The 27,899-nt window shown below is 32.3% G+C and overlaps 1 protein-coding gene across 1 annotated transcript in view; it reads right to left on the bottom strand.

Moving 5' to 3' along the window:
• Window positions 1-22,024, bottom strand: part of LOC126886321 (uncharacterized) — a 92,217-nt gene extending 70,193 nt beyond the window's left edge. Inside the window, exons 1-7 of the mRNA XM_050653195.1 lie at window positions 21,956-22,024; window positions 20,470-20,610; window positions 15,609-15,740; window positions 6,553-6,706; window positions 5,665-5,850; window positions 2,581-2,780; window positions 1,550-1,691 (exon numbers count right to left, since the gene is read on the bottom strand). Coding sequence (XP_050509152.1) covers window positions 1,550-1,691; window positions 2,581-2,780; window positions 5,665-5,850; window positions 6,553-6,706; window positions 15,609-15,740; window positions 20,470-20,610; window positions 21,956-22,012 — 1,012 coding nt within the window. The 5' untranslated portion in view covers window positions 22,013-22,024. The remainder of the gene's footprint in view (window positions 1-1,549; window positions 1,692-2,580; window positions 2,781-5,664; window positions 5,851-6,552; window positions 6,707-15,608; window positions 15,741-20,469; window positions 20,611-21,955) is intronic.
• Between the last annotated feature and the right edge of the window lie 5,875 nt (window positions 22,025-27,899).

Here is a 27,899-nt window from a genome sequence, read left to right as displayed (position 1 = left end):
TATCCGTGTGCCGGTGTTGTTTCGGAGAGGTGGAACTGGGTGGGGGCATCTGTGTGATTTGAGAGAATCGCACGGTTCCAAGTGTCGATGTGTGTTCCGCGTATCAGCGTATCATTACAATGTCACTAAAATGTATATTATAACGGACTTACCTTTTTTCTATCATTTGTGACGCACTGAAAAATGCTCATGAAAAGAAGCATAGATGGGATTGTGTCGTCATAACTCATTGTGGTAGGGTAGCCCAAGAGGGGATTTTTGCAGTAACCCGAGCGCGTCAGATTATCATATGGGGAGAAACCTGGTAACCTGTAGCTGTACCTCTACCATATATTGGCACTAAACACAGGAGAGTTCGTTAAGGGGGGGGGGGGCGAAAAAAGAATCTATCCTTAAAAAAACTCGAAATCGTTAGATTAAGATATGGTAAGTACATGTACAGTGTATATTTCAAAAATCTAACGATTTGGGCGGGGCGTAAGGAAATGGGTGAGTTACAAAGTTTCACAAGAAATAAGCGAATATTTCGCGAAATGAACGATAGATCTAAAAACTAAACAAAGCGTGCTCAATATTTATCAAAAATCTATCGAATGATACCAAACACGACTCCCCACACAGAGGGGTGGGGAAGTAAATTTAAAATTTTAAATACGAATCCCGCGATATTTCGCGAAATGAACATCAGATCGAAAACTTGAAAAATACACTTATTCAATATGTTTGAAAAATCTACCAAATGGCACCAAACACGACTCCCCACGGATGTGGGATGGGGGTTACTTTAAAATTTTAAATAGGGTCCCCCATTTTTTATTGCTGATTCGGATTCCTTGCGTAAAAATAAGTAACTTTTATTTGAAACAATTTTTCGAATTATGGATAAATGGCACTGCAATCGGAAAAAACGATTATCGGAAATGGAAAATTAAATTAAAAATGGAAATTCCTCACTAAAATGGAAAACTTTACTTAACTTTTTTTGGTTTTAGAACCTACTCTTAGCAACCCAATAGGTCCCCAAAGTGCTCGAATGACTGCACAGTTAGCATACTTTTGTTCAAGTTCATGTTTTTAAATAAAAAATTTGACGTTTCGATTTACACACACTGCGAATAGTGTTCAAAAGGTTATTTAAGAATTGTATGAAAAGATCAAACAACGACATCTATAATATGCCCTGTGAATGCAACAATTTCTAGGGGTGGCCCGCAAGACCAGGATAAACAAGCTTGAAAGATACATTAAAATGGAGGACTTCGACCAATCAGAGATATATGTAAATATGCGTGGGACAATGAACACATAATACAATTTAAAGATGCATCAATAAAAGTTATAAAAAATCAAAAAAAAATTGTAACAATTTTTTTTACCCCAAAGAGTTAGCTCCAGTTTACTGTGTTTTTCGATAAATTAAAGACATCCAAACAATCAACATGTTATACTCATCATATTCAGAATGAAGCATAAGGGTAGTTTTTTAAATATTAAAAAATATCCCTCCAAAAATATTGTCTCCGGTTATAAATTACAGAAAATACATTACCGTTAGCATGGAAAATCTGTTCTTCCGAGCAATATCCAATAAGCAATGGAACTTTATTAATATTACCGGTTTTGATCGTTTCATACATTGGTTCAGTAATAAAAGCATCAGGATGAAGACTTTCTATTACAGGTGCAAATTCCTAGAACAACGAAATATATTTTTTAAAACATTACCAAGCACTTTTACTTTTTAATACAGTAAAACCTGTTTTAACGGCCACCTGCCAACATCGGCCACCTGTCCTTACGGCCAGTTTAAAAATTTCCCAAATTAATTATATGTAGACTACAAAAACTGGAAATAGCGGCCACCTTTCTATATCGGCTAATAAGTCTTTCATTTTTAGTGGCCGTTACTGACAGGTTTTACTGTACACATAAATTAAAACAGGTTCACATAATTATCGAACTACGTTTTTATTATCATGTTTCAAGGATATTGCCTTGCTTTCTTTGTGATATTAGGAATAATTTTAATCTTTCTATGAAAGTTTACAACGTTATTTTTACCCCTTTAAGTGCAAGATATTACCTAGTATTCTGTCACTTAAGGACCCCTTCACCTACATATCCGTCGGGCATCATCATTATCATCATCCAGCCTTCTGCGTACAAAGTTGAACATCGGCCTTCTTTAATTTCTTCCAGTTATGTCACTTGGAAGCTATTCCCAGGTAATTCCCAGTGATTCTCTTGACGGCGTTTATCCATCGTATAGGTGGTCTACCTTTGCTTCTTTTAACTGCTCGAGGTCTCCACACTGTAATTTTTGGGTCTGCTTTCATTCATTTTGGATACATGGCTTGCCCAGTTCCATTTCAGCCATGGTATGCATTCTATGACATCTGTTACGCCTTTCTATATTTTTATTTCTTTGTTTCTATCCCTGACAGTTAGTCGAATTACCACAAAAAATAATTTTTGGAAACCATATAAATAGCCAAACTCATTTTATACAAACACTAAGTTATCATGACAAAAACTTTTCGTCTTAAATCTGGCAAAAACGGACAATGTAACCTTGCTTACCTTATATTTATCTGCAGTACCGTCTATCTTACTAACATCTACACTTTGTAAGAATTCAAGCAGTTCAGCAGAAGATCGATTAGTTCCAAAATTGGAATCTATCTCTACAGCTAGCCCATACGCTGTTTGCCTCGCGTTTCTTTGGTATGCCCAGGTACAAAGTGCTGAAGCACTCTCAGCTACAGCTGCCCTAAATAAACCTAAAATTTAAAGCCGATTAAGAGAATACTTAAACAAACTTGCCTAAAAGGATGATAAAATATATGGAACTCTTTTTGTGGTCATCAAATCTATCTTTCTTTTAAGTTATACATATCTATAAAATATTCTTGTCTATAAAAGTATCTCTTCAACTGTCAAAATCATCACCGTTATTAATGTTTTCACCTATTTTGAAAAGATGTGAAAATTTTGAATCATCCATATCTGTATGTTTCTGAGACTTTGTAAATACAACTTCTCCGTCATTAGACCAGATAGAATGACAAATGAGGTGTAGAATGAAAGCTTATAGCCATGGATGTTATAAAATAGAGGTGCAACCGAAAGTACCATTTTACAGTAGCTGAAAAGCAAGACCAGAACAAATATATATTTCCGGTTTCATACCTGTCTGTCTATCCATCTGTCTCTCCGCTAATATAACTCCTCCGTTATTAAAACAGATATAATGACAAACGAGCTGTTAAATGAGAGCTTATAACACAAAATGGTTGCAACCATTGATATCAGTTGCAGATCTGCAATCGGAATAGTCGCCGAAATATTACAAGCGATATATTATTTGACGCGTCTTAAGATGGGAACAAATGTATACTTTTGGTGTTTATGTCATTTCCGGTTAAAAAGTTCTAAGCGGAAGTGCCATATAGTCTCAGAAATATTACATGTGATATGTCAATAGACGTTTATTGACAAGTCGAGCTTGAATCTTTAGTTCCGGTTGTGACGTCTTTTCCAATTTTGACGTCAAAATTAGTGAAATCATATATGTCAATCGACAAAAAGTACACTAATAGTGCAAATATCGACTTCCGGTTCTACTTTCGATCACTTTGGGTGAAAACCTAGGACTTACGAAGTCCAATTAGCTAAAATTTTAGAATTTTAGAGGCCTCGGAGATGTAACCAGAGAAGGTTTTCATTGTTTTCAATCTGGTGGGATGTAGAGTAATATTTTTAGTATTATTTTATGTGCTACTAGATTGAAAACTTAGCATTTTGCTAGCAGTTGTCGCTAGGGCATCCCTGCCATTTCGCTCTTTGCAATCCGTGGCTGCACGCCGGGAACTGTCTTGGTTGGGTCAGAGAGGGCAGCATATGTGCCTCCTGATGAGAGACTAATAAGTTTCGAAACCGGTAGAGGTGCTTGCTGCACACTCTGATTGAACATATGATGCGGCTGTAGTTTCGTGTTGCAACGAAATTGAAAATGGTTATTCATTTTTGATCTAATTAGCTGCTCATTTAATATTGGTACCATTATCTTTTCAAAGCTTTTTTGAAGTAATATTTCTTTAGGCGCGATTGAGAGTAAAATTTCATAATACTGCGCGCATGCTCACACAGACAGTATGGCGTTTAGTTGCTAAATATTTCTAGTTATGCATAAATATATCAGTGCAAGAAAAGGTGCAAAAAGAATATATTATTGTTTTTAGTAAATATATTTATTATCATTTTTGTGTCTTTGGATTTGTTTTCCTCAGGAGTAAGATGAGTATTATTAAAACATTTTATTGTATATTTATTATAATCTTATCCGTCTTATCCATCAGTAAGAAATTCGATTACATTCAGAAATACACAAGCTAGAACTAACCTTATGTTGAATTCTCCTCTATTCGTCATGTGCAGCTACTGTAATGCCTTAAGTATTTACTGCGATATATTAAACTGCAGTTTAAACTAACTTATTTCTATGGCCAAGATCTACCTAGGTGATTAATAATTTATTTCTTTACGTTCAATAATATGTTGTTCGTTGCTAATATTTCAAATTATTTATCAGCGCAAATAAGCCACTAAAATAATATATTAGCGTTTTTAGTAAATGTATCATTTATTATAATTTTTGTGTCTTTCGATTTGTCTTCCTTGGGCGTAAAATAATAAAATACCTATTTTTATATTTCACTTGTCACCGTGATGTGTAATTATGTATATGCGAAACGTAAATAACAGGCGCCTTGATAGCCTGGTTGGTAGGGCATTGAACCAGAGATCGCGATAGCGCGGGTTCAAATCCCAGACGATTCATATTCTTTTTTTATTTTTTTTTATTTTTGGCATTGTTAGGTTTTGGTTAATTTTTGATAATTATTGTTAATTTTTTGTATTGTAACTGTTAAGTATATTTATTTCGTTGAAATTATATAATAGAAGTATAACTTCTTACGTGCGTACAAAGTACACACACATTCTTTTTGTGAATAGTTTGACAAGTTTTAAATTATTGCTTTGTATTAAAATGTCAACTACTTTATTTACCTATATGCTGAACCCTTAATATTTCTGATGTCAGTGGCAAGAATCGAATCCGTGCCTTCTTATTTAGCTTGTTAGTCCAATAACATATGAAAATGAAAATGAATCACAGCCAGCTCAGATAAAGGTGAAGTACAACTGCAGGATGATCAGAACTTAAGCTCTGATTTTGAAGATGACACTGGATAATAACTACTGTTCTCCCAGAAAGGGATAGACGATTTGGTGAGAGATCTGGACAAGAAGGAAATCCATTTAAAAAATAATAAAAACTAGTCTGAATGTTTATTGTAGCGATAATAAAGTTTTAATTATTCTATTCAAAGTTCACGCAATGACGGCTCTTTATCGACATCACATCGCAGTTTAAACAGTTTGTGATATAGAAAGGGACTATAAGAACTTCTTCTTCTTACAGGGCGTATCCGATCTAGATCTTGGCTATCAGCATGGCTTCCCTAACTTTGCTTGCTGCTATTCGGAATAGTCCGGTTGTAGATTTGTTGAACTACTTTTCTAGGTTTGGGAACTTGGCAATGAATATTCATGTACAAAAACATACTGCAGTGATAAACAAAAATAACTAGCTTTACTTGCCTTTTGATTGCGGACTTAAAATATGATAAGTAACTGAAGCTGCTCCTGCACTCTGACCCATGAGGGTTACTTTGTTAGCATCTCCACCAAATAGGTGTATATTCTCATTGACCCATTTCAAAACAAACAATTGGTCCTTCAACCCCATGTTTCCTTGTATAACATCATCTTCAGTTGACAGAAATCCTAAAATTAAATTATATACTCGTATACTTGTCTTAGAGAGTGCACCACATAATAAATTTAAAAAAGGCTTTAAGTGTGTTTGTTTATCTTGTATTTACATCTGTTTATCTCAGGACATAAACTCCTATCCCATTTTAGGCCTTAACGTCTAGTTGAACCTTTACGTAAACTATTCTTTCTTAGAAATATCAGACATATCTACAGTCTTCTAATTGGTTTGCCAGCTTCTGGTGTACCAGGAGGGCGATTCTTTGGTTCTGGTTGCATTAGCAAGACCACTGTAGAACATTACCTAGTTATCTAACATAATTTGTGATTTTGCCTTTTACTTTGTCTCTTGAATTGCACAAATTATATTAAAATTCTTCTCTATAAGTTCTTTTGTTTTTTCTTGTTCCCTTGTGGTTAGCTATTTTACGTACCACGTACTGATTCAAAGAATATCTTTCGTTTTCCTCTTTCTCACATTGGTTATCATCGTTTAATATGTCCTGCTTTGAGTCATAACCCTATCTCTATGGGTAAAGTATTTACAAAGGTGCCGAAGAATCCCTCCTCCTTTATACGGACTGGTAATAGTACTGTTAATCTACTCCTGTCTATCCGACAGCACTGTTGGTGGATTAAATATTTTTTTCAAAACACCACAAATTGTTACATATCAACTAAAGCTTTTAAATACGTAAGTAAATAATTACTTACCTAAAGGTCCTATTCTGTAATTTAATAGTACTACTATAACGTCTTTTTCGATAGGATTTTGTGGTTGTAACGTTCCAAACCAAAGGGATCCATGTATGAAGGCTCCTCCATAGATGTAAACTAAGACGGGTAAATTAGAATTTGTGCCTGGTGCCTAAAAACATACAGAGAGGTCCTAAATTATGGAATAAATTCATTTTCTCTAAAATGGACGACTTTAGAGAAAAATTCCGAAACAGATCGATTTTTATTTATAAATTACAATTTTTTGGCATATATTTCATACTAGTGACGTCATCCATCTGGGAGTGATGACGTAATCGATGTTTTTTTTAATAGGAATAGGGGTAGTGTGGCACCTCATTTGAAAGGGCGTTTAATTCTCTATACAGTAATATAAACATTAATATCATTATTTATACAGGGTGACCAAAGTAATAATTTTCGAAATAAATTAATTGACGAAAAAGAAGAAGGTATGCAATTTATTTAACTCAAAGTACATTCTGTCGCTGTCAAAAATATAGAAAAAAATTTTTATTTGGCAAATAAACATTGCTTTTCGCTTAAATTAAATGTTCAAACTGCCAAGAGGTAGTGGTAGGGGAGCAAAGTATGCTAAATGTGCAGTCACTCGAGCGCTTTGGAGACCTATTGGGTTGTGAAGAGTAAGTCTTAAAACCAAAAAAAGTTAAGTAATATTTTCCATTTTAGTGGGCGCTTGCCATTATTTAATTTAATTTTCCATTTCCCACAATCGTTTTTTCCGATTATAACGCCATCTATGCACAATTCGAAAAAATGTTTCGAATAAAAGTTACTTATTTTTTCGTAAGGAATCCAAATCTGCAATAAAAATTGGGGCTCCTATTTAAGATTTTAAAGTAACCCCCCACCCCACCTCCGTGGGGGTCGTCTTTGGTGCCACTCGATAGATTTTTAAAAAATATTAAATAAGTGTTTTTTACAGTTTTTCGATCTGATGTTCATTTCGCGAAATATCGCGGGATTCGTATTTAAAATATTAAATTTACCCCCCACCCCTCTCCGTGGGAAGTCGTGTTTGGTATCATTGGATAGATTTTTATAAAATATTGAGAACATATTTTTTGAGTTTTTCGATCTGTCATTCGTTTCGCGAAATATTCGCTTTTTTCTTGTGAAACTTTGGGACTCACCCATTTCCTTACGCCCGGCTCAAATCGTCAGATTTTTGAAATATACATTCTTTTGCATGTACTTAACTTACCTTATCTTAATCTGACAATTTCGAGTTTTTTAAGGATAGATTTTTTTTTTCGGACCCCCCTTAACGAATTCCCCTGTGTTAAGAGCCAATATATGGTAGAGGTACATCTACAGGGTACCAGGTTTCTCCCTATATGATAATCTGACGCGCTCGAGTAACTGCAAAAATCCCCGCTTGGGCTCCCCTACCATAGGTGGGAGGCTGTTTGTGATTTAATTTAAGCGAAAAGAACATTTTTTCTATTTACTGACAGCAGTACAATGTATTTTGAGTTAAATAAATTACATACATTCTTCTTTTTGGATCAATTAATTTAATACAAAAATTATTTTTTGGTCACCCTGTATAAATAATGATATCATCGTTTATATTACTGAATAGAGAATTGAATACCCTTTCAAATGAGGTGCCACACGACCCCTATTCCCATTTAAAAAAATCATTGATTAGTTCATCACACTCAGATGGATGACGTCACTAGTATGAAATATATGCCAGAAAATTGTAATTTAAAAATAAAAATCGACCAGTTTCAGGTTTTTTGTCCAAAGCCCTCCATTTTAGAGAAAATGAATTTATTCCATAATTTAGGACCTCTCTGTATACGGAGAAATAGTATTAAACGGTAAAGCTGTGATACTTCCTTACTAATTGTCCTTCACATTACATTTCGAACATTTGTACTAATTGTAGTGGCATTTTCTAGCCGCTGATCACAGTTTAAAGAAGAAGAATAAGAAAAAAGAAGATATTAGGCTTCTTGACACGTGACGTGGGCACATCACTGCTTTTTTTCTGTGCGCGGCTGATCACACGCGTGTTCGAAATAATTTTATAAAAATTGTTAAAAAGCGTTTAAAATGCCAAAAAGGTCATCAAAGAGTGATTGTTTATCCCGAAAGCGGCGGAAATATGAAGAGTTGCAACAGAAATTGGTAAAGTTGAGAGAGAAAATGGATGAAAAGGACTGAGGTATTTATATGATATTTTTTTTGATTTTCTTATGGTAGTTAAATTAAATTTAGCGTGAATAAATAGAGCTATATTTATTAATTATTTACAAAGTGACAATTTTAATCAACTTCAAACATAGAGACTTTTATTTTGTTGTTATCAATATATTTTTCTGTTGCCATAGTACCTGTTTTTTCGCCATCTTCCTGTTCGAATAAAAAACAGGCACTATGTTGCCGGACTGAATTTTTTTTACTATTAATGTTTATTTCGTAGAAAATGGGTTAACATAAATGACATGCAAAAACGTCACATTTTGCAAAGAAAAATTATATTGTTTGTCTCAATAAGGGTGCCTTGAGGTAGTCCAAAGTAATTCAGACTAAATAATTAAGGATATAACAATAAATCAGAGGGTACTTTTAAGTTGCCCAGAAAATCTTTATGATTATGTGACCTGCTTCTATTTCTCAGGGGCACTTTATATTAGCCCAGAAGTATAGAATGGAATATATTTTTATTTAACTAATTTTACATATTTTACTTCGAATTTACATCACAAGAATAGCAAGTTACTTACACAAAATTTGTGTTTGGCTTGTCTTCAAACAATAATACTAGGGGAGCGGGTATGTTTTAATAGCCCAGAAAATCTTTATGATTTATTTGAGATGCTCCTATTTCTTAGGCTCTATTTTATAGTAGCCCAGAAATTTAAAATACAATACATAATATTTATTTAAATATTTTTTTGCACATTTTACCTTGATTTCACTTTTCAAGCGTAGCAAGCTTACTTACACTAAATTTTTGTTTGGTTTTGTCAAAATATTAAAAATAATATTACAGAAACCATTGTGGAGGTGCATAGCCCGTCAGTTTCACTAAATAATACAGACAATGAGATCCAATGCAATTTGAGCATAATTGAAGATTTTGGGGCAAGTAAAGATCTACAACCAGCAGTACTTATTGAGGAGGCGCAACAACAAACAGAAGATTTTTTCATTGGAGAGGTACCTACACAGAAAGAATCTATTTCTCTAAATATGATTAACTTAATTGGGGAAGACCCATTAAAAACTAACCTGAATGCTTCTGAAATGTTGCCAGATGTAGCAAAAAGGCTAAACTATTCTCTTTCCAAAGGTTTAGACAAAAGTATTGTGGGTAAACTTACAGAAAAATTCTTACCTGCTACAAACTGCGAAAGACTTTGCCCACCTCAGTTGAATTCTGAGGTTTTATCTGCCATAAAAGATAAAAATAAAATTAGGGAAGATAAATACTTGCAAACTATGCAAACAATTTTAGCTGCAAGTATTATGTCCCTTTATAAAGAGGTCGAATTAGGATTAAACAAAAAAAAAAAGGAATATCGAAACAATTGCCAATTCCATAAACTTCAATATAGAAGTGTTTTATAAGATGTCCTTTCACAGAAGATTTTTGCTCAGTTCTTCAATAAATTTAAAATTTCATAATTACTAGACGAGCAACCTATAGATAAATATTTATTTGGGGAGAATTTGACTGAAATATTGAAAGAAAGCAAAGATAAAAGATCGGCAGCTTTTCAAGTCAGCTCTATAATGAAGCCACAAAAAGCCACTTTTTATCCGAAGACCACGCCACAACGCCAAGCTGTTTTTACCACTCAGCATACAACAAGAGTTCTTCCAGAATCTAACAACTTCAATCAGCAGAGTTTAAACTTCAATCCAGCCTCAAACAGACCAAGATTTCGACAAAGCCAGTACCCAAATCATCCTCAACCAACATCGAGATACAAACAGTCGAGCAGACAACAGCACCAAAACCCAACCAGAACAACCAGGAGGTCATACTAAAGGTAAATAAAAAATCAGCAGGAAATGTGGCTAATTATTTTAAAAACCGGAAAAAGATTACTTCAGACATCAAAGTTTTAAGTTGGGTCCAAGGTTTTAATATTTTATTTAAAACAACACCGTCTTAAAAGAGAGCACCAAAAGTTTTTCATAGACCAAAATGAGTCGTATGATTTAGCTATAAAGCAATTACTTGATAAGGGAGCTATTTCTCCTTCTTCACATACAAGAGAGCAATTCCTTTCTTCATATTTCCTAGTGCCCAAAAAGGACGAAAGTCATAGATTTGTTTTAAATTTAAAACAGTTAAATTGCTTTATGGAAGCCCCACATTTTAAGTTGAAAGACTATAGGTCAGTTCTCAAGCTCATTTTCAAGGGTTGTTTTATGGCAAAAGTAGATTTACAAGATGCCTATTTTGCTATTCCTCTTCATGAAAATTTAAAAAAATATATTTAAAATTTGAGTACAAAAATATTCTATATCATTTCAACTGCTTACCATTTGGTTTGAACATCTCGCCTTTTATATTTACGAAAACCTTAAAACCAGCCTTAAACAATCTAAAAACAAGAGGCTTTACTTCTGTCATTTTTTTTAGATGAGACTTTACTGATTTCAAAATCATATTTGAAATTTAAAGAAAATATTGTTGAAACTTGTTCTATGTTTTCCCGCCTGGGATTTACTATAAATAAAGAAAAAGTATACTTTCACCCACACAAATTATAACTTTCCTTGGTTTTACGTTTGATTCTAATAAAATGATATATTTTTCTCCTGCTGACAAAAAAAAAAGAAAAAATAATTAATAGTATTCAGACCATCAAAAATAAAAGTACATGTATGATAAGATCATTTGCAGCTTCAATCGGTCAGTTGGTAGCAGTTTGTCCTTCAGTTAAATATGGAACATTATACTTAAAAAATTTAGAAAAGGAAAAGTGGTTTGCTCTTTCTAAAACTAATAGTTTTAACACAAAAATGACCATACCTAAATACTTGTAAAACGATTTCAATTGGTGGTTAGGTACATAACATACCAATTAGTGAACAAAATATAAAAGAATCTAATTATGTACTTGAAATATTTTGTGATGCATCTATTTTAGCATGGGGAGCATGCGGTAATGATAATAAAACGCATGGTTTTTGGAGTTATGAACAGCGAGAACTACATATAAATGTTCTTGAGTTATTGGCAGCATATAATGACTTGAAATCCTTTTCCAAGGAATATAGGAATTGTAATATTTTGCTAAGAATAGATAACACAACAGCTGTATCTTGTATTAACAAGATGGGGAGTTTGCAATACTCTAATTTTAACAACATTTGCAGAGAAATTTGGCAATACTGTGAAAATAGAAATTTAAAATACTTGTATCTTATATCAGTACAAAAGAAAATATTATTGCTGATTCAGAGTCAAGATCTTTGAATATAGGAACAGAGTATTCTTTAAGTGATAATTGTGTTAATATAATTTTTAAGCAGCTTCATATTCCAGAAATCGATTTGTTTGCCACATATCTTAACAAAAAATGTGCAAGGTATGTATCTTGGAAACCTGACCCCGAATCGGAGAAAGTTGATGCCTTCACTATAGATTGGCATGGATTAAAATTTTATGCTTTTCCACTCCACCTTTTGCTATTATTCCAAGAGTTTTAGAAAAAATCATATGTGACAAAGCAGTAGGAATTGTGGTAGTAGCAGAATGGCCAAATCAGATTTGGTAACCAACCTTTAATAAACTGATATCAGGCAAAAAGATAATTTTGAACCCTTTTAGGCTTTCATATCCGGGACACCAACATCTTACCCTGACTATCGCATGTTTGTCAGGCAAGATTTTTTAAGAAAAGGTATTCCTGAGCATTCCATCGCAATTGTGATTGCATCTATTACAACAAAAACGCTAAATTTACATGATACAGTTTTCAAGAGATGGTGGAGGTATAGTATAGAAAAAATATGGACCCTTTTGCTTATGAATTATCAAATATTATTAATTTTATTAAATATATCGTAGATCAGGATTATACATATAGCTCTATAAACATTCATAGAGCTGCATTGGCATTGATAATAGATATACCAGAAAGTCATAAAAACATGTTTAAAAATTTTTACAAAAGTATATATAATCTCATACCTTCATTGCCCAAATATCAATTTACTTGGGACCCTCAACCAGTATTATTTTATTTAGAAACATTATTTCCTCCCACAGGTCTTTCCTTGAAAGAACTTACTTGCAAACTTGTAATGTTGATTGCTCTGACTACAGCTCACAGGTTACAATCCCTATCTCTAATAAAAATTCAAAATATTTTCATGCATCAAGATAAAATTGCGATTTTGATAACAGATAGGATAAAGACTTCTTCGAAAAATAAAAATCAACCTATTTTAAGATTTCTCTATTTTAAAGAAAAACCACAGTTGTGTGTAGCATCGACTTTATGTCACTATTTAGAGATTTCTAAAAATATTCATCTTCAATCAGAGGACAAGTTGTTTATAACAATAAAAAAAACATATAAAGCAGCATCTACGCAGACTTTGAGTAGATGGCTAAAAGATGTTTTAAAATTATGTAACATAGACACCAATATTTTTAAAGGGTATAGTGTTAGACAAGCATCTACGTCAGCAGGAGCTAGGGCTAGATTAAATAAGTATAGAAACTATTAGAGAGACGGCGGGATGGACAGAAAATTCTCAAGTATTTAATATTTTTTATAATAAACCTCTAGCAAAAGATTACGGACTCTTTGCAAAAACTATATTGTCTGTTTAGTCCATATATGCTTCTGCGTTTGTTTATTGTTTGTTATACATTTGTAATTATATGTTTATATTATTATTATTACATAAGAACAGTAAGTTTCTTATTATTATTTAAAAACATTACTGTTAATTGTTCTAATATATTCTCTCTTTTTTTGTAAAGTTCCTAATAAAAAAAAAATGTAAAGTATCGATTTTTGGATTGCAATGCAGTTTTGTTTAATTATCGCACAATATTGCTTAATCTTTCAACAGCCTACAATTAGTACAAATGTTCGAAATGTAATGTGAAGGACAATTAATTGATTGGTTGACTTACCTGTTAAGGAAGGACAATCATAATTGTCCTATCTTACATTTCGAACATTTGTACGCTCCCTCCCTTTGATTCTTTCGAACCCACCCGTTTTTGTGCGATCAAAATAAAAAAAAAAAAAAAAAAAACAGTGATGTGCCCACGTCACGTGTCAAGAAGCCTAATATCTTCTTTTTTCTTATTCTTCTTCTTTAAACTGTGATCAGCGGCCAGAAAATGCCACTACAATTAGTACAAATGTTCGAAATGTAAGATAGGACAATTATGATTGTCCTTCCTTAACAGGTAAGTCAACCAATCAATTAATTATACATATATTTAGGGTTATACTAGCGGACAAATATAATTTCGGGAATGATTAAAAGTCAATGACTCAGTCGATGTAAAGTTTAAGTGCAGAGGATCAGTCTAACTTAAGGGGATGGGTACGTAGTTTCGGCTCTAATGCTATTTAAATGGGATTCATTTTTTTCAAATCCTGAGGAAACTAATAAGTATTTTTGGAAAACTTAAACGCAGAATGAAAGATTACGTTCTTACCGAGGGCCGAAAATCCCTGAAAACTTCTGTAATGTTTACTTTTATAAGTTACAGGGGTGAAAAACTAAGAGAGAATATACTGTGATTTTTAATTTCAAATATCTCGTTCAAAAGAAACTTTTTATTTATTCTAAGGGACTTTTGGCCCTCGATAATAATTTAGTCTTTCATTCTGCGTTTAAATTTTTAAAAAATATTTTATTAGATTTTTCAGGATTTCAAAAAAATTGACTCCATGTCAGTGGTGATATTTTCCAAATCGAACATTCGCTATCTTTGTCATACAACGCACTGAGTCAAATAGAATATGATGACAAGACAGTGACAATTTTATATATTTGACATGGCTGAAGTACTTGCGCTAATAACCGCAAAACCAAGCAGTAACTGGATTTAAAATAAAACATTACAAACTTAAAGTATTAAATTAAACGAAACAAAGTTGATGAAAATGTATTTTAACTATCCGGGAAAAGCATATGTCAGAGGTGTAACCAGAATGATCCTAAGGAGGGGTTAAAGCTACTTGATGGTCTCTGGGGGATATGGAATAGTAATGGTGTTAAGTGTATAGACCTCAAATTACATCCAAATGGGTGGGGGTTATAACTACCCCCCGGTTACGCCTATGGCATATGTCCCTATTCGAAACAGGAATTACATCTTTCTTGGTTTGTAATAATCTGACAACTAAGCCTGAAAACTTAGTTGCAACCCTATGCCTAAGGGTACTTTGAGTTTTTGAAGTTATACTTCTTTAGGCGCGATTGATAGTGAATTTTTAATATTCTGCGCGCATTCGCACACAGACAGTATGGACTTATGTAGTTGCTAAATCTTTCAATTTATGTAGATATGTATCAGCGCAAATAAGGTGCAAAGCGAATATATTAGTGTTTTTAGTAAACATATTTATTATAATTTTTATGTCTTTGGATTTGTCTTCCTCGGGGTAAGATAATAAATATTATTAAACCATTTTTATTTTATACTTCACTTGATCTATTTGTCACCGTGATTGTAATTATGTCCGAGAAGCGATTAGGTCATTGGTAGATCATTCGGCTAGAGATCGAAAGATCCTGCGTTCAAATCCGGACAATTCATATTCCTATTTTTTTGTTTTTAATTTTTGGTGTTGTTTTAGTAAAATTTTTTTTAAAGTAATAAGTACTTATTAAAATTAGTTTAATATTTAAATAAAATACAAATAAACTGTTTAAAGTATATTTATTTCGTTTAAATCATATCATAGAAGTATAACTTCTTACGTGCGTACAAAGTACACACACATTCTTTTTTTTTAATGAATAAAGTAAGTCGTGGATAAAATAGAGAAAGCTGTACTTACCACTGGCGTATATACATTAAGGTACAAACAGTCTTCACTTATGTAAGATGCCGTTTTTCCTACTTGATGACATGCTTTGTTATTTTGTTTAGTATCTAAGATACCAGTCCATGGTTGCACAGGTTGAGGAGGCTAAAAGAAGGAATGCGAATTTTTTATATAAAAGAAGTTATTACAAATTTAAATTATTATTAATACAACTTTTTGTAGCTCAATAACAAAATAATATAATAAGGCGGAGGATTTGCTCTCTCCAAAAAGGAAAAATAAATTTATTATTGCAAGAAATTGTATTGGATCTTCTTCTTCCAGTGCCGACTCCACTAATGAAGGTTGGCTATAATTATTGCAAAATCGGCTCTCTCTTCTGCTCTTTTAGAAGTGTCTGTTTATTTAACCCGGTTTAGTCGTGAATATTTTTCAGCTAGGATATTTGTCGCCTACCAGCAACCCATTTTCCTTCAATATTATACTTCATAATCAGCTTTAAAAATTCGTACTTATCATTTCTAAGTATGTGCCCCAAATATACTGTTTTTCTCCTTTTAATGGGGTTAAAAGTTATCTGTCTCTTCCCATTATCTGCAACACCATTTCGTTTGTCCATGGTATTTTCAAAATTCTCCTAAAAAGCCACATCTCAAAAGTTACATTCAACATTAATATTCCAAGCTTCGGCACCATAAAGAAAAATATAGTGGATATAACATTTTACCATCCGATATCGGCTTTGCAGATTGAGTCTTTGGTTACTCAGAAATTTGCTCATCTTCTAAAAATCTGCTCTTGATTGCTATATTAATCCTAAATCCAAACCCCTAATTATTTTATTTTATTTAATTTTTCAATATCTTCATTTTTTAACTGGACTCTTGTTATGACTTTACCCCTCTTACTGCTAACCATGGTTTTGGTTTTCTTTATGTTTATTGTTAAACCAAAACCAAACTGTCCCCCAGTATCACAAATTGTGTTTAGTAGCGCCTGCATAAGGACTGTATACAGGGTGTCCCGGAAAATAGTACTATTTGTTTTTGTTTACTAAAATTATTTTCTTTTGAAATATATTAAAATGCCTATTGCATAATTCTAAACGAATTACACACCTTTTAACATAAGAACACATCTTTTAGCTGAACTAGTATTAGGTATTTAGTAAGGTTTAAATGTGTTGAATGCTGAGTATTGCTAAGGGCTTTAACTGAACTAGGTACATAGTTTACAGCGGAACTTAAATACACCAGATAATGTCTCAGTAATTTGTTTACTTGTGAACTGAAATAATTAAGTTGTACTTACTTGAAAATAATTATTATACTGAGTAGATGTTCCAAGTAACCCACTTTCACAAACATCATTCTTACGACAAGAAATACCGGCAAAACATTTTGAAAGAAATTAATTATTATGCGTCTCCATTTAGTGATCTGCTGACATAAATAATAATAATCAACGTAATAACATAATACGTAATGCACTCACGATCCGAAAACATTTTCGGCATTGACACTAAACAGGATTCTTTAAAACAATCTGTTTACTATCTGTCTTCTATCTATTTACATGGGACATGGGACTGTCTATGCTTAAATTTGCGTACCGCACATAGTTGTCAGATTTAAATTTGCATACCAAAATGTATTTTAATTTTTTGGCCAAATGGTTGCATTTAGAAAAAAATGTTATAAGAGTTTTTTGTTCTACATGGTGCCTTCTACCTATAACTTTAAGGAACGCACTATTTTCCGGGACACCCTGTATGTATAGTCGGCATAACAAATTGTTTCGAGAAAAGTTAAAAAATAAAAAAATTGGATGAGAGTTCGATTATATTTTTCCTTTATTTAATTTTCATGATTTTCCTTTTTCGTTTATGTGTTTTAAAGTATGTGTCTTTTTTAAGCAGATATTAATACTATTAGCTACACTTTTGGTCATGATTCTTTCTATCAAGACACATTGTTATATTTCAGTAAATCTTCTACTTAAATTCTCCTTTTTACCGTATTTCTGTATTTTTATGTTCTTAATATTATTAAACATATCTAACAAATATTTTTGCTTATCTTGCCATGTACAAAATGCAAAATTAGTCCAGAAAGCCACTGCGCATCCGCTAGGAAAAATATTCTGATTCGGAATTTTTACACAATCTCTCAAAAAGGACCCATTTTAACAAATTGGCATGTTGCTGGATCCAAAAGTGAGCTGAACATTTTTTAAATATTTTTTTGTTTTTTTTTTCTAAAATGATCTTTATGCCTCTAACAAAGTTTTTTATATTTTTTGGATCATTTCAAATAGAAAAGGTCTTTGGTGACTTTTCTCTACAGTTGATAGTTTTTGACATATAAGCGAATTAAAATTTAATAATTGTTAAATCGGCCATTTTTGACCCTCAAAAACTATGTCAAAAACTGAAAATTTCAATGTTGCCAAGGTAGGTGGATATTCTTTCATTTATTGATGAAATCCCGAAGAGTTTTTTGCAATACAATACCGAAAATCCCTTTTTTTTTTATTTGCTAATCAAGCGGGCGCGACACCATTTTCAACCGTTGCTGCATGTAGTATGCGGAAAAATATTGGATCCAATTTTTTTTCGCCATTTTACGTGAAAAGGTCCCCTTTTAACAAATTTGCATGTTGCCGGGATCAAAAAGCAGTCAAAAATTTTTTCAATAATTTTTTTTCCTAAAACTAACTTTTTTGCATCGAATAATTTTTCTTAGTTTCTCTGGATCATTCCGAATAGAAAAGTTTTTAAGTGACTTTTCCCTAAATGTGATAGTTTTCGATATATGCGATTAAAAATTTAAACATTGCAAAATCGGCCCTTTTTAATCCTCAAAAACTATGTGAAAATACGCAAATTTTAATGTTACCAAGGTACGCAGATATTCTATGAACATCAGTTGATGAAATACTGTAGAGGTTTTTTCAATGCAGTATAGAAAACCCTTTATTTTTGAATTCCTAATCAAGCGGGCGCGACACTATTTTCAATCGTTGCATGTATAGGTAATATGTAGGTAATCGGAAAACAAAAATTATTTAACAAATTTTTGTCCCATTTTTGACCCTGACAACATGCAAATTTGTTAATAGGGAACACTTTCAAGCAAGAAGGCAAAAAAATGGAAACAGAATATTTTCCGGCTAATATTTTTACGCATATTAATTATTACATAATTCAATGTTGTATACATGCAATGACTGAAAATAGTGTAGCGGGAGCTTGATTAGTAATTAGAAAACAAAGAGGTTTTTGATGTTGTATTGCAAGAATCTCTTCGGGATTTCATCAATCAATGTTTAAATAATATCTACCTACCTTGACAATCTGAAATTTTCAGTTTTTCACATAGTTTTTAAGGGTTAAAAATGGCCGATTTCGCAATTTAGAAATTTTTAACCGCTTATCATAAGATGTCAAAAAATATCAACTTTAGAGAAAAGTTACTAAAGACCTTTTCTGTTTGCAATGGTCCAAAAACCTAAAAAAAACTTTGTTCAATGCAAACAAAATAATTTTAGAAAAAAAAAAGAATGTGCGTGTACTTTGTACGCACGTAAGAAGATATTCTTCTATTATATAACAGGTAATTTAAACGAAGTAAATATACTTAAAATGTTATTTGTACTTATTTTATTTAAAAATCAAACTAACTTTCTTTATCTACCACTTTCAAAAAAGAAGAATATCTTCAAAAATTATATAATAATATACTTACAATCATAAAGTCTATAAAAAAAATAAAAAAATAATAACTTGCTTGGGGCTTGAACCCACTTCACGTCTACCGCGCCGTACGAAAGTTGACGCCATTTCAAACTGCACCAAACTTTCGTATACATCATGTGGGAATATACACAAACTAAACGTTTACACCATAAATTTATATGAATTTAAAAAAAATTATTGGTTTGATTTTTGTCGAAATAAAATACAACAAAATATAGAGTAAGAAAACGATATATGAGATGAACATTTGTAGAGAGTTTGTTCGTAATCAGATTATGTAAATTAAAGCATTGCCTACTAATAGGTAACTACATTATTTTGTTTACATTTTCCAAATAGATAGGTATTGAAACTATTAGGTATTTCCAACTAAAATATTTAGAATTACGTACCTGCGGCTTTTCAAAACTATTTAAAAAGTCACTATAACTATAAATTTGATTTTACTTCTGTCCACACATCAATAAAAACTAATATTATACAATATTTTTGTTTACGGATAACCTCCATATTGAACAATTATTGACAGATCATTTCAAAATTTCAACACCCAATCAGAGCTCGTATAACAACTAATACCATACTGTCGGTGTGCGCATGCGCGCGGATCAATCAAATTTTACCCTCAATCGATTCGCCGCTAAAGAAGAATATCTTCAAAAAAACAAAAAAAAAACCTTTAAAAAATTTTTAATCCACATTTGGACCTGGCAATCTGCAAATTTGTTAAAACGGGTCCTTTTTGAGTCAGATTGTGCAAAAAATCAGAATCAGAATCGTTTTCCTAGCGGATGCGCAATGGCTTTCTGGACTAACTATCATAATAATGTGTCAAACAGTAGTGACATATTTTCTGAAATGACGTACATTTGTATTGGCTGCTCGTTTTCGATAGTTTTAATATTTTCAGACATATTTAAAATTTTGGGTGGCTATATTCCGCAAATAATAACACCCAAAGGAAACATAAAAACCCTGAACACAAGAACGAACGAAGGACGAAGTGAATTTAACATTGAAATCAAGAACAGTCGGTAAATATTTGTTTTGATTATTTAAATAATATATTTTCAAATTTTTATCGACATTTCTTCTCTTAATTTTTTTTGTACTTACCATAAACCTGAGTTTACCTACAGGAGGGGCAGCATAAGGCACTTGCAAAAAAGCATAAAATGGCTTCCGGTATCGTATGGTTTTTGTATATACTCCACGAATTTTTCCATAGGGTAATGTTACCTCTGGATCTTCACATTTCTAAAAAAAATATTTAAAAATACTAGGATTATCAGGGTCAAAATAGAGTCATATAATGAAAATATTGATGAGTTCTGCACACTCACATGGGGCTATTAGGACTCGCAAGTAAAAGGAAAAGAAGAAAGGGAGGACCAAGGAAAAAATGGATCAATCAGATCAAAGAAATAGGAAGAAGGAAAGGAAAAACTATTGAAGAATTGAAAACGACAGAAACGGAAATATTGATAAATTGAAAGGCAACCTTAGCCTAATAGTCCAGAAAGCCACTGCGCATCCGCTAGGAAAAATATTCTAATTCGGATTTTTTGCACAATCTTACTCAAAAAGGACCCCTTTTAACAAATTTACATGTTGCCAGGACCAAAAGGTGGTCAAAAATTTTTTAAACGTTTTTTTTTTGTTTTTTCCTAAAATTATTATTTCTGCATGGAAAAAAGTTTTTTTAGGTTTTTTGGATCATTCCAAACAGAAAAAATCTTAGTGACTTTTCTCTAAAAATGATAGTTTTTGACATATAAGTGATTAAAAATTGAAAAATTGCGAAATCGGCCATTTTTAACTCTCAAAAACTATGTGAAAAACTGAAAATTTTAATGTTGCCAAGGTAGGTAGATATTCTTTTAACATCGATTGATGAAATCCCGAAGAGTTTTTTGCAATACAATATGCAAAACTCCTTTGTTTTTTAATTGCTAATCAAGCGTGCGCGACACTATTTTCCACCGACAGTATGGTGCAAATGAAAGGAGTAAATTCGTTATTTCGTTAACTGGCGACTTTAAGGAAAAATCCCGAAATAGGTCGATTTTTATTTTTAAGTTATATTATAATATTGTGGCATATATGGTATACTAGTGACGTCATCCGTCTGGGCGTGATGACGTAATCGATGATTTTTTTAAATGAGAATAGGGGTCGTGTGGTAGCTCATTTGAAAGGTTCTTCAATTCTCTATTCAGTAATGTAAACATTTACATAATTATTTATACAGGGTGTCGTTCTACTTCTTTTTTTGTCAAATAATTTAATTTAATAAAAATTTTTTGGACACCCTGTATAAATAATTATGTAAATGTTTTTAAACCTAAAAAAACTTTTTTACATGTAAAAAAAATAATTTTAGGATAAAAACAAAAAAAAAACGTTTAAAAAATTTTTGACCACCTTTTGGTCCTGGCAACATGCAAATTTGTTAAAAGGAGTCCTTTTTGAGTAAGATTGTGCAAAAAATCCGAATTAGAATATTTTTCCGAGCGGATGCGCAGTGGCTTTCTGGACTATAAGAAAATTAAAACTTATAAATATGTTTCAATATTACGAAAAAATGATCTTCGGTACTTACAGTGACAACTATAAAAGTACTCAACAATATTAATATTAATTGGTGTATACAGATCATAGTTGTTGATTGCTTACTGATTTCAAATGCATATAAAATATTGTTTTAAGTAGTTATTTTCGTTTGTTATCTGATATAGATGATATTGTATCGGTACAGCTGGTATCCACTTTCCGATATATAACAAATATTGTTTGCTACAATATTAAATACTAGGATATTAGGTACATACATGCACATATAGTATATAAACCTATGCACACACATACATGCATACAGTCGGAAAAATGAAAGAATACCCATGAACGAACATAAAAAACACGCTGTATTTTCCTGTCACCTTGTCACAAAGAAAATTGTCCAGTGCAAGTACATGTAACAATAATTATTACATGTACTTGCGCTGGCCAATTTTTTGTGTGACACGGTGACAGGAAAATACAGCGTGTTTTATAATATATTCGTTCATGGGTATTCTTCCATTTTTCCTACTGTAGGTAATAATAAATAAAAAAACAAACGAAATACAAAAAAATAACAAATTGAAGAGTCTCAGATGCAGAATCCACAATTTAGTAAAAATTAAAATGATAAATAGTAATTTAAAACTGAGAATTTTCGTGTTGAAAGTTCTTTCTGGTACATCCTTAATCTGCGACTTTTTCAATTAATAAGACCGCAGACGACGAATATAGAAAACAAAAAGGAAACCATCACATTCCGCTTTCATTCGTCTAGGAAAAAAGGACAGAAGAGGAACTTTCAGTACTCAAATCCGAGTAAAGATAGAAAAATAATAAATGATGGTTTTGCTTGTTTTCGATTCAGAGGGTTGCACGCCCGCTGGACAGGCTGTTTCTACCATTTCAGGCGTCCTCAGCAGCGTTCGTTAGCGTGCACTCCTCTGAATCTAAAAGAGCTGGACCATCAATTTAAAGGGAATCCTTTGGTCCAGCTATTTTTCGATTCAGAGGGGTGCACGCTAACGAACGCTGCTGAGGACGCCTGAAATGGTAGAAACAGCCTGTCCAGCGGATGTGGAACACCCGCTGGACTTATTAATTAAAAGTCTTATTAATTGAAAAAGTCGCAGATTATGGATGTACCAGAAAGAGCTTTCAACACGAAAAGTCTCAGTTTTAAATTACTATTTACCATTTTAATTTTTATTAAATTGGTGGATTCTGCATCTGAGACTGTTCAATTTGTTTTGAGATGTCGCTGTATCGCGTCCTAATGGGGAATTTGAAGTATCTTTCAGATTCCCTTTAAATTGATGGTCCAGCTATTTTTCGATTCAGAGGAGTGCACGCTAACGAACGCTGCTGAGGACGCCTGAAATGGTAGAAACAGCCTGTCCAACGGGTGTGCAACCCTCTGAATCGAAAACAAGCAAAACCATCATTTATTACAAAAAAATTAGTTTAAACATTAAATTGACTCGTAAACGTACTCCTTATCTAGGGCCCTAACCAACTTAAATTGATTTACAAAATAACGCATTCACCCTTCACCCCTGACATACGGTATGCCATACCACGACGAAAATATATTTACCTGGTATATAAAAGATTCCTAGAACACCATCTGTGTACTTTAAAGTGGTGTCTAAATGTAGCTGTATGGTCACAGAATAAATAACCACACAGAAGCGAATCTGACTGTCGTTTCCACTGATTTTGTTGGGACCGAAATATTTGACCTTCTACACCAGTTGCAGAATAGAACTTAATGTTCTAAGGAATAGACCATTCCAAATTAGGTAATATTTTTGACAAAGAGTTATTAATTAAATACGAAATATAAAATTTAACTATAAAATATAAATAAAATATAAAATAAAACATATATAAATATAAAATTTAACTGTAAACAACTGTCACGTCAGTCGCAAAAGTGAGGTTGCACCAGTTACGTTGACACACGAGCATGAAAATTATGTTACCGTTTTCGGCAGCAGTTTCGCTTCTGTGTGGTTATTTATTCTGTGGTATGGTTTATTCTTTGAGCTACGTTGACATAAAGTTTTCTTGCGCTTTCACGTACCGCATGTACGTATGCTTACGCTTCTATAGTTAACAGGAATCCAGTGTTTCCTTTCGCTTTTAGTATGGCAGCAAGTTCATTCAGTTGTTACAGTTTCAAGTGCTCTTAACATTATTTTACTATTTTTTAGTTACCAGTATGTATTCAAATTTTTCTTGTAACCCGGTTATAAAGGATTTTGTAAGAACCTCCACCTGCATGCATTCATAATTTTCTCAAAAAAATAAAGTTTATTTTATTTAGACCAGTATTTTTTTCTACTGCATTGTGAATAATTATTTCGCAGTTGATGTAATAAACAAATATACAGAGATATAAGACAAATTCATATTGAAAACAAAGGAGAATAGGCAAAGGAATGACATCGCCTCTGGTCTAGGTTTTAAGATGACTGTTTTTGGTGTCTCCGTATAGAAAGCTTCCATAGTAGAGAATTAATTCATTGAATGCTTTAATTCCTTTTCTATCAGCATCATATCCTGCACGACTTAGCGAACACGCCATCAATGTGACCAAAGTGTAGGCTTACTCCACACCTGCTTGAATTTTTTTGTATAGGCCAGCAGAACACCTACTGTGAGTAGGCTATCCTATAAGCCTATATTTTAGCCTATATCGCGCCAATAGGACGAACGTGATTTGTTTATTTAGAGTATTAATTTAACAATCTTACATATTAACAAATCTAAGCAACTACTTAATATTAGAATAGAAAAATATGAAATGGTTGAATGGCTGCAATATATTATGAAATTTACGGAAATAAAAGGAAGATATCGAGCACGGAGTGTATTAAATTTTGTCTAAGTTTACTTTCACTCCTAGAGAATCTTCAGGGCATTTCGTCAAAACAGGAAGGTATACTTGAATGTCATAAACATTTGTTTGATTTGTGGTTGCAAAATTAACATAACATATAACATTCACTCAAACAGATAAAAATTAATTGCCGGTAGTACTTCTACATCAGGTACATATTGAACATGGAGGTACAATGATATACACTAGGGAGAAATTTTGGTCTGAAACTTTTTAGATTTTGAAAATTTTATGATAAAAACATGTATGAAACCTAATAATTATATCTTTCTCTTTTGTTTCAGGTAACCGTTGGGACGCGTCGCGTCGGCGTCGGTTGGTAAATGTTAACGGGTAAAGGTAAGAGTATACGTGGAGATCAAAATATTTAATCAATTATCATTCATAAAAAATATTACCTATTTAGATTATGATAATTTATCAATATATTGCATAAATACCATACAGTTAATAACTTATTATTGACAACTTTGTTTGTGAGAGTCCGAGTATTTTTTGATTGACAGATGAGATCACTCGACAGTTTCTGGGCCAATAAAGATAGTTCTTGAGACCTTAAAACATCTCGTTTTAGTTGTAAGAGGCTGATCCAAGTGCTTCCCAACAACTGTTTATGATGGAGATTTTGTTGTCAAGAAAGAAGTAGAGAAGAGTGAAATACAACAGTTTAAACAATACTGAACAAAATAATAGAGGAAGGTTGAGAAAAGGAAGGATTGGATATTTACTTTAGGAGGAGGATGTCCCAAATTCTTCATTAAGACAGCTGAAGGGTTTACTAAGAGTAACTGTCTTGTGATGGGGTGGATAAATGTCAGAAAAAGATGGCCGTCGCTGGGATCAGAAGATGTCCGGAGTGATATAGATTCGGTATGGAAAGACCATCGGTCGTTCGTTAGCAAAGTGCCGTTTTTAAAGACTTTTCGGAGGTTTGCGTTAACAAGTGCCGTTTTTAAAGACTTTTTGGAGGTTAATGGAGGAGCTGACATTGGTTATTATGGTAAGTCTTTTTAAATATTGTATTTTTTTTAATAAACTTTATGTACAAACTGTTTATACAGGGTGTCCCGAAAAGATTGGTCATAAATTATACCACACATTTTGTGGTCAAAAATATTTTGATTGAACCTAACTTACCTTAGTACAAATATGCTCATAAAAAAAGTTAGAGCCCTTTGAAGTTACAAACTGAAAATCGATTTTTTTCAATATATCGGAAACTATTAGAGATTTTTTATTGAAAATGGATATGTCTCATTCTTATGGCAGGAACATCTTAAAACAAAATTATAGTGAAATTTGTCCACCATATAAAAATTTTATGGGGGTTTTGTTCCCTTAAACCCCCCCAAACTTTTGTGTACGTTCCAATTAATTCATTATTGTGGTACCATTAGTGAATCACAAAGTTTTTATAACTTTTTTGTCTCTTATTATTTTTTCAATAAGCCAGTTTTTATCGAGATGCGGCTTATTTTTTAATATATTTACATAAAAAAATTTATGAGGGCTTTGTTCCTTTAAACCCCCAAATGTTTGTATACGTTCCAATTTAACTATTATTTTGGTGAAATTAGTTAAACACATTGTGTTTAAAACTTTTTTGCCTCTTAGGCTTTTTTTGATAAGTCACTTTTTATCGAGATGTGGCTTCTTTTTAAAAATATACCTAAAAATATAAATTATAAATAAATTTTCAGATTATTAACAGATCTATAATAATCGTACTTAACCATATACAAATATGTGGTGGATTCGAAAAATATTCAAAATATCTCGATAAACAGCGGCTTATCAAAAAAGTACTAGGAGGTGAAAAAGTTTTAAAAATATTGTGTTTCACTAATGGTGTCACAATAATAATTTAATTGGAACGTACACAAAAGTTTGGGGGGTTTACGGGAACAAAACCCCCATAAAAATTTTATGAGGTGCACAAATTTCACTTAAATTTTTTTTAAGATGTTGCTTCCATAGAAATGCCACATGTCCATTTTCAATAAAAAATCTCTGAGAATTTTCGATATATGAAAAAAAAATCGATTTTTATTTTGTAAATTCAAAGGGCTGTAACTTTTTTTGTGTGCACTATTGTATATAGGTAAGTGAGTCTCAATCAACCTATTTTTGACCCCGGAATCTATGGTATAATTTATAACCAATCTTTTCAGGATACCCTGTATTAACCCAACCGTAGTCCAATATAAACAACACAAAACAAAATTTTTTTTTGCTAGGAGCGTCAACTATATAAAAACGCCATGGGTTCATGAAAATTCATTATGTTGTACAAATAAATTGGAAATAGCTGGTACAAACAGTGTGCAATATTTTTATGGAGTTGGCAATAATAGACTGCGTTCTTTTATACTTTTATTCGGTTATAAATCACTTCGACAAACGTCCATGTGTTTTGTAAAATAATTAAAACTGTAGCGAAAATTGTTTTTTAGAAGGGCCGTTGCAAAAACATGTTGGCCAAATCGCAAAACGCCCGCAAATTTGTTTGCTTTTTGATGAAACCCATAAATTTGGGATGGTTTGTTTAGGTCTCGAAATCCGAATATAGAAAAAATCAACAATTTTGAATTGCTATTGGCTTTACAATAATATGTAGAAAATATTTTGTAATGTATAGCTAATTGATCTACTAAAAGGCTGATAGTTCATGTGGTGAGACCGCTCCCGTCTGAAAAACATTTCTAATTCGGTTTCTCTGAGGATTCATATTCAACAATGTCCCCTTTAAACAAATCTGAAGGGTGCCGGACGGAATTTTTGGGCAGAAATTGTTTAAACAATTAAAAAAAAAACAATACATAAGATCACATTTTATTGCTCCAAAAAATATATTTTTAGGTTTTTTGGGTCAGTCTAAACAAGAAAAGTATCTTGTGATTTTTCTCAAAAATTGACAGTTTTCGAGTTATAGACGACTTAAAATCTAAAAAAATGTGAATTTTCGAGGCTTAAAAACTCATATTTAGATTAGTATTTTTAAGGTTGCCAATAACTTGGATTAAAGTTTAAACATTTATTTTGGAGATTCCGAAGAGTGATCGGGTCTAACTTCAATTTAGAC

Source organism: Diabrotica virgifera, chromosome 6, assembly GCF_917563875.1.
Source record: "Diabrotica virgifera virgifera chromosome 6, PGI_DIABVI_V3a".
NCBI lineage: Eukaryota > Metazoa > Arthropoda > Insecta > Coleoptera > Chrysomelidae > Diabrotica > Diabrotica virgifera.
The sequence above is the reverse complement of the archived record's forward strand: the minus strand, read 5'-3'. Positions and strand labels throughout refer to the sequence as shown.